This window comes from Hakea prostrata, chromosome 4, assembly GCF_041222555.1.
Source record: "Hakea prostrata isolate BN-2017 chromosome 4, UWA_Hpros_2, whole genome shotgun sequence".
NCBI classification, from domain to species: Eukaryota; Viridiplantae; Streptophyta; class Magnoliopsida; order Proteales; family Proteaceae; genus Hakea; species Hakea prostrata.
Genome location: NC_142603.1, coordinates 56,494,190 through 56,502,443, shown reverse-complemented (window position 1 = coordinate 56,502,443; position 8,254 = coordinate 56,494,190). Strand labels below are relative to the sequence as shown.

Below are 8,254 nucleotides of genomic sequence, written 5' to 3'. Positions count from 1 at the left end.
TTCAATTTTACCTATGACAACATTGAAAAGTGACACTCTAAAACTATACTAAATTATGACCCACTCATTTTTTTGTTAGAACCAGTAATTGACTAGAAGAAATTGGACAAATCATTGCCCATTTGTTGTGTTGTTCTAGAATATCTCTGGGAGGTAATATACGATGATAAATTACGAAAAAGAAAGAACTCAAAGAGGAAAAAGAAAATGAAATTTATGATTCAATTTTACCTATGACAACATTGAAAAGTCACAAGAGAATAAAGATAATTTAGAAATTATGAAATTATCTGAACTTGTCTTAAATAAAATTTCTTAACAGAGTATACATTATGCAATTTTAGGAGAGGTTTGGGGAGTCATTGCCAATTTTTGGTGGTGTTTTAGAAAATCTCCCTGGGTGGAAATAGAAATGCCATTGGGTTTCGGGTTGGGCCGGTGGGGGGAGGGAGAGTTTGGGTCTCCAGTGGGTAAATTTGTGTCCCGCTCTGTTTGATGTGTCTGTGACAAAAATGGGTCGATGTGGGATATGAACGCGTGAATTAGTGAAGGTGTCCGATATTTTCCGTCACTGGCTCACCGCCAAATCCAACGCGCGGCATCTTTCATCTTCCAACGACAACGCAAGCAGCGAAGAGGGAAGGGAACGACGGAACCGAATGACGGGAGAGAAAGCGGAAGATCAATGACAATTGACAAAGCTAGATCGGTAGGTCGGTCTGCTCACGTCTTGGAGGTCTGAATGTTTTTCTTGAACATTTCTTCACCCTAGTGGTATGCGATATCGGAAATTGGTTCATCTTTATCGGAATTCCGCCATCTACGCGGTGAAACTAGAAGCAGCGTATTCATTCATTACAATCGGCTCCTACCAGAACCTGCAAAGCGCGTTATTTCTGATCTGGGTTTCTTTATACTCCAACCAGCTTGAACCCTATTTATCACAGTAATCACTTGAAAGGTTTGTTTTCTGCGTCTTAGACGTTTCGTTAATATTTTGTTTATTGATTCGGGTTTCATCCAAACCCCGTCTGTATCTTTGGACTGCAGTTATACCGGGGAAGATCAAATTCAGAATCTTTATGCCTTCTTCTTGATCACCCACTTTCCATTTTTAAGTTCTACATCTATCAAGATCCGCTTTTGTCTCGTCAATGGTGTTGGATTTAGGGTTTCAGGTTTACAAATCAATGGCATCCGCTTGTAATTTTCTTTTCATTATTCAAAATCAAAGGCCTATGTCGAATTCTGCCATTCTGTGGAACCTGTAACTATCAGCTTTTTTTTTAAATTTTCGAGCCATGGGGTACTTATCGTAGTTGCCTGTTGAGATTGTTTTTCTTTTTCTGCGGTTGACGCCCTATCAAATCAAACCGCTCATTTGATTTTACTGTAAATCCCCAACTGTCGATCGTAACCCATTTTTCTCTTTTGGGTCTACGTCGGAGTCCTTGGGTTTGAAGGCTTTGTAGTTCCACATTTTGGGTTGTAACAAAGAAAGACTGATACCAATGGCTACTCCTCCACCACCTCCTCCTCGTAGCTATACCGTTGCGGTTTCACCTCCGAATCCAAACACACCGACGCCTCGCCCTGAGAAAAGACCGACTCCACCTCCATTCTCTTCTCCTGTTGCTACCAGGTTTCCCCAACAGATATCAGAACAGGATCAAATTCCCTCTTCCTCTGCCCCACCAATCACAGCATCAACTAATGGAAACAAGGCTGGAAGCCCCGTTCCTCTTTTTAGCACTCCTCCTGGTCCCCCTGTTTTCTCCTCACCACTCCGGCCTGCAGCTGTGCCATTCCGGACTTCTCCTGCCTCCCCCCAGATGGTTGCATTTCCTAGTGGTTCATCTCTTCCAACTTCATCGCCTCCGTACTCAAATGGGTCTGTTGAGTTGCAGCCAGGAGATTCCAATGATACAGAGGAATCTATGTTTGCTAGCGAGTCGCCGTATGTTCTATTTTCTGCACAAAAGGTATGAATGGTCTATTTAGTTTCTGTTTTTTATTGTGTTTTATATGCAGTTTCATGTGCTATACATAGTTAACATTTTATTCATAGTTCAGGTTCTTGCTTCTTTACTTGGATTACCATTCAAATCTTTCCGTTTTTCAGATCTTGAAAAAGAAAAAGCAAGCGAATGTCCCTAGTTTGGGATTTGGAGCGTTGGTTTCTCCAGGAAGGGAGATATCACCAGGTCCTCAGATAATACAACGTGATCCACACCGTTGCCAGAACTGTGGATCTTATGCCAATTTATACTGCAAAATTTTACTTGGCTCAGGGCAATGGCAGTGTGTAATTTGTGGGAATCTGAATGGGAGTGAAGGCGAGTACATTGCTCCTAGCAAGGAAGATCTTCGCAATTTGCCAGAGTTAGCATCTCCACTGGTCGATTATGTTCAAACTGGAAACAAAAAACCTGGTTTTATTCCAGTCTCTGATTCTAGAATGTCTGCACCAGTTTTCCTTGTGATAGATGAGTGTTTGGATGAAGTGCACCTCCAGCATTTGCAGAGCTCTTTGCATGCCTTTGCTGATTCCTTACCCCCTACTACCAGAGTTGGAATCATATCTTATGGCCGGACAGTGTCCATTTATGATTTTTCGGAAGGATCTATGGCGTCTGCTGATGTACTTCCTGGTGATAAATCACCTACAGAGGAGTATGTGAAAGCACTAATTTATGGTACAGGCATATATTTGTCTCCTGTTCATGCTTCACTTCCTGTTATGCATACCATCTTCTCATCTCTGAGGCCATATAAACTCAATTTACCTGAAGCATCAAGGGACCGGTGCTTGGGTACAGCAGTGGAGATAGCTCTAGCAATTATTCAAGGGCCATCGGCTGAAATTTCTCGAGGTGTGGTTAAAAGATCAGGAGGTAATTCCAGAATTATTGTCTGTGCTGGTGGGCCCAATACCTATGGCCCTGGATCTGTTCCTCATTCATTTAATCACCCTAACTATCCATACATGGAGAAGACAGCAATGAAATGGATGGAGCATCTAGGTCGTGAGGCTCATCGGCATGACACTGTGATTGATATCCTGTGTGCTGGAACATGCCCAGTAAGAGTTCCCGTTCTGCGACCCCTAGCCAAAACATCTGGTGGTGTTCTAGTTCTGCACGATGATTTTGGGGAGGCTTTTGGTGTAAACTTACAAAGAGCATCTATGAGAGCAGCAGGTTCCCATGGTCTGTTAGAGGTTCGCTGTTCTGATGGTATTCTTGTTACCCAAGTAATAGGTCCTGGTGAAGAAGCACATTCAGATGCTCATGAAAGTTTCAAAAATGACAATTCTGTCTCTATCCAAATGCTAAGTGTTGAAGAAACACAAAGTTTTTCAATTTCCATGGAAACACAAGGAGACATCAAAAGCGATTATGTCTTCTTCCAGTTTGTCATTCGATATTTAAATACGTACCAAGCTGACATTTCTAGAGTTATTACTGTCAGACTGGCTACGGTAGACAGTGTTTCAAGTTATCTTGAGAGTGTACAAGATGAAGTGGTTGCTGTTCTTATTGGCAAGAGGACAATGCTACAAGCCAAAACTTCTTCTGATGCAATTTATTTGCGGACAATGATAGATGAAAGAGTTAAGGAGATTGCTTTGAAATTTGGGTCTCAGTTACCGAAATCAAAGCTTTATCTGTTTCCTAAGGAACTTGCCTCACTGCCAGAGAATTTATTCCATCTTAGAAGGGGTCCACTTCTGGGAAGTATTGTTGGTCATGAAGATGAGAGGTCTGTTTTGAGGAATTTGTTTCTTAATGCATCATATGACTTGTCGCTTCGTATGTTGGCACCTCGTTGTCTAATGCATCGTGAAGGAGGTACTTTTGAGGAACTGCCAGCATATAATCTAGCCATGCAGTCTGATGCTGCAGTTGTGCTGGACCATGGCACAGACGTCTTTATTTGGTTGGTATGTTACTAGACTCATCTCATTGCTGTTTTGACAATAGTTTTTTCGCTTTTTGGGCATTATTATTATTATATGTGATGCGGATGTTCTCCCCATGCCATGAATAACCCCCAGCCTCCCCCTTCCTAAAAAATAACTCCATTCTCTTTCTGTTTTTGTTGAATTTATTTATGTTGTTGATGTAGTTATTAGGCTGTTTCCATCAACCAAAATGAAGGATATTTTCATAATTTCAACTCGTATTTTCTAGTGTCGAGGTTAGATCAGTTAGCTGAAAGTAGAGCCCTGTTTTAGTCTTAGATTGTGATTAGGAAGTTCAATTTTCTCAGTCTGAGTCCTAGTCTCACTACTACATTTATGGGAGGCTTGTAGTCAATCAGTAGTATTAGAGATCTTATGAAAATTCTCCATTCTTCTCAAGTTCGAAAGTTCTTATCTACATGCAGCAGCTGCACCTCAAGTTCTCATTAGCCTAAACAGGAGAACATGGCAATTGAAGAACAAGTCAATAATTTCAGTGTTTGGCCCAATATGGATTTTAAGCTTATTCTAAAGTAGACGACAATCTCATGGTATGGTTTTCCTAGAAGATGTTCCATCGAGCATCCGAGTTTTCCTACTCTTGGAATGTCAGTTTCAAGTCGAGGATTAATAACAGGAATGCCACCTTAGGTAAAAGTTGTTGTTACATGTCTGAGGATGTGCCAAGGTTGTATTGACCTTTTTTTGTTGATTTGGTTGTTGTTTTTTCTGGCAATGGGAACTGTACAGATGTGGTGTGGAAACAATAAATTACTTGTTGTGAGAAAGTTGCTGTAATTAACCGTTTTGAACTTGGTGTTGTGGGGGTCGTTGCGGCTGTTAGAGACTGTATTCTGCCTCAAACCTTAAGGATGTAAAGAGTGGCAAACGGATGCCACTTTTGATAGGCTGGCATTGTCCAAGTGGTGGGTCAGTGATGCAGTATCAGACCTGTTCAATTGGTTCTGGTCCAACCCCAAAAGAACTGGTCCGGACTTAGTTAAGTATTTTATTCATTATTTATATCTTAGTCTTTTACTTGATTTATTTATTTATTTTTATTCCTAAATAAGGTTGAGTTAGACGCTGTTTTAAATTTTATTTTGGACTTTGATTTCAATTTGGATTTGCATTTTATTTCCTTTAAATAGATTGTATCAGGATACAATTTCCAGATTGATTTCCTTCCCTCAATTCTACTTCGCCCTTCTTCCTCTCCATATTCTCCAAATTCTCCTTTCCATTACAGCCCACCATTGCTGCCCTATACCAGGCCTGCATCAGTCTCGTGATAAATTGTTAATGCTCTGTGAAAGAGGCTTCATTGTGGCTGACTAACCTGAACAGGAAACTTACAACTTAAATCCAATTCTACAGGGCAGATACAAGGATAAAGCTTACATCTACATTTGAATATGCTCTAGACTTTATAGTACTGAAGAGTCAATGTGATGCGGGTAATGGGAAGGAGAGATTATTTTGAAGATCTAGAAGAGATTTGATTATTTGAGTCGAGAATGTTATGTTAAAGATTTTCGAGCTTCATTGTGGATTGTGCGTTTCACTTTGTGGCTTTTTGTTGTCCATCTTGTAGGGTTGGATAGAAATGGTATCTTCCAGCTGTAGTTCTTACTTTCTAATGTTCTGGATTTTGTTTATGAAGGAAGAATTAAGTTGTAAGTGATCTCTTCCTACACAGGAGCTGGCTAATTTTGTGGGTTTCTATTTGTTATAAATAAAGGGGAATACCCCAAGTAGGTGGTTCAGATGGCAAAGACCAACACCTCATTATCAAGTGGTCATGAGATCAATTTTTCTTGGGGCCTATCTATTAAAAGAAGTAAAATAAAAAAATAAATACATAAAGGCGAAGGGCTTAGATCCCGTAATGATTGAATAATTTAGATTTGAGTTTTGGCTTCAGATTTGCTGGTGCAATGGTGATGCTGTTCTTTTGGACTGCATTCCAATCAATCCTATTGTATGATTCAGTATGTTGGTTACGGTGGTTCCTCAACATGCGAGAATGTATGTTAGGTGAAGACTGAGATCAAAGTATGAACCATATACATGTCTTATACTTATATTGAGGGAAAAGTGTCAAGCAATTCATGATTGGTAGCAGTATTATCTGCTGATTACTGACGGTTGCTTATATCTTCTGTTTATTAGTTCAGTGTTTCAATTGGCTTACAAATTCATCACGTACATGAGCCAAATGTTGGTTTTGGTGATACAGCTTTCGTAGTTTCCACTGCAGTTTTGATTCTTATATTGTTATTATATTTTTTTGTAACCTCAAAATGATGTGATGGCATTCAGGGTGCTGAGCTTGCAGCTCAGGAAGGGAGAAGTGCAGCAGCTCTGGCAGCATGTAGAACATTAGCGGAGGAGCTCACTGAGTTCCGTTTCCCAGCTCCTCGGATCCTTGCATTCAAAGTATGCCTCCATCCATTTTCCATTGGATGCCATATTGTTTAAAGTGTGTTATTTTCCATTTAGTGTCCACAAAATGAAATATTTCCCTTAATTTCTTTCCTAAATGTGTTTTACAGGAGGGAAGCTCTCAGGCTCGGTATTTTGTTTCTCGGCTAATACCAGCACACAAGGATCCTCCTTATGAACAGGTATTTGGGAGATCTTATTTCTATGTTACGAATAGTTAAAATTGCCATAGATTGCTTACTTATTTCACTGTAGTTGCTGCTACTCTTCTTCTTCTTCTTTTTTTGGGGTTGGGTATGGTACTTGCTACTGGTTGATGTTTAATGAAGTTTTGCTTTTGCATCCAAGGAGTTTTTTTCCTTTTCTTTTGGTCAACATCATCCAAGGAGTTTCCAATGTGATATCTCAACTTGATGAAAAAGAGGAATGTTGCAAAAATGCCATAAATAGCCTTGAAGATTAAAGTTAATTTGATTCTTGTGACCTTTGATTTCAGGAAGCAAGATTCCCACAGCTCCGGACATTGACTGTCGAACAGAGGGCCAAGCTGAAGAGCAGTTTTCTATACTTCGATGATCCAAGCTTATGTGAATGGATGCGGAGCTTGAGGCTAGTTCCTCCTGAACCAAGTTAATGGATACGGCAAGATGGGTTATATAGTACTGCCAGATGTGTCTCTGTTTTGGTTCCTCTGTAATTGAGAGGAGGGTAGGAAGGGTTACTTTTTCTTAAATTATACAATTTACTGTAATTTTTCGACTCCCTTTTTGTTTTTCTCTCTTTTTTTTTTTTTTTTTTTTTTTGGGGGGGGGGGGGGGAGAGAGGGGTTGGGGTGGTGGTTCTTATGGCGTTGAGTCTAGATAATCGCTTTAAATTTGATCATTTGACCCATGTAGCAGAGGAATAAAAGTTAGTACTTTGGTTCGACAGTGCTGGCGTTCTGTATTCTCTTTCTGGTGTGGTTGTGCTTCGAGTCCTGCTGAACTGTGATGTTGTGATAACTGAGTTTCTTCGGGGGTGGGTGGGGGTGTGTGAATGTTCTCTTTAAGCAGCGAGGAGGCGTTTTACAAGGATAAGAGGGGAATCCGATGAAATCTGCTAGTTGGGACATCTGGTCTTGCCGGTGTCTCTGTGGATTTCTCCATCTTCATTCCTTGTCTATTAACCTGAGGTTAACATTTATATCTTGCAATAACTTGTACAACGTGATAATAAGAGTATTACCTATGCACTAGCCTTCTAATATAACTTGTTGCAAATTTGCAAGGGGGTTACCTATAGTCATGACTCCAAGTCGCAACTTGCATCATCATGATTGAGAATTTATCAAAGGTGGAGAATAAACGTTTGATTCGAAAGCAGAACTCTTGTTTTTTTATTTTTTGGGAGCACAGGTAACTTTATTAATAGATTAAAAGAAATATAGATACATAGACAATATTTCTTTTCTTGCTAGCATCAGCCCTCGGTAATGAGGATAAAACAGATGGGAAGGCATCAATAGATAACACTATCTTCTTCTTCTGGGTAGAATGTTAAAATTCCGTACAAAAAAGTCATCGCAGGAGTTTTGTCTCAATGAAAGGTGAGGCATAAGGTTACACACTGTAAGCTATCTTCACAGCTCTCTAGTGTCCATTATCTGATAGTCGAAGTTTGTTAACATTTCCATCAATTTTGTTCTTCTCTTGTTTTTTGTGTTTTTTATTTTTACTTTTATTCTGACAACAAGAAACTTGTATGGTTAACCAGCTTGTTTCTTGTGTGTCATTTTTGTTTTTTGCTTTTACGGTTTACCTTGATGTTAAATATCTATACAAGCCTTTTCAATGGGAAAACTAAAGA

The 8,254-nt window shown here is 39.8% G+C and overlaps 1 protein-coding gene across 2 annotated transcripts; it reads left to right on the top strand.

The window, feature by feature from the left end:
* Positions 1 to 444: 444 nt before the first annotated feature.
* Positions 445 to 7,213, top strand: LOC149019784 (Sec23/Sec24 protein transport family protein). Of its 2 annotated transcripts, XM_089153772.1 has the most exons (6): positions 445 to 961; positions 1,051 to 1,982; positions 2,123 to 3,943; positions 6,287 to 6,403; positions 6,520 to 6,591; positions 6,906 to 7,213. In XM_089153772.1, exons 2-6 carry the CDS (start codon positions 1,512 to 1,514, stop codon positions 7,041 to 7,043), a joined length of 2,619 nt encoding a protein of 872 aa, XP_089009898.1. In that variant the 5' UTR covers positions 445 to 961; positions 1,051 to 1,511; the 3' UTR covers positions 7,044 to 7,213. The 2 variants fall into 2 exon arrangements, with proteins under 2 accessions (XP_089009898.1, XP_089009899.1); XM_089153773.1 differs by having other exon boundaries at positions 445 to 1,982.
* The last annotated feature ends 1,041 nt before the right edge of the window (positions 7,214 to 8,254 follow it).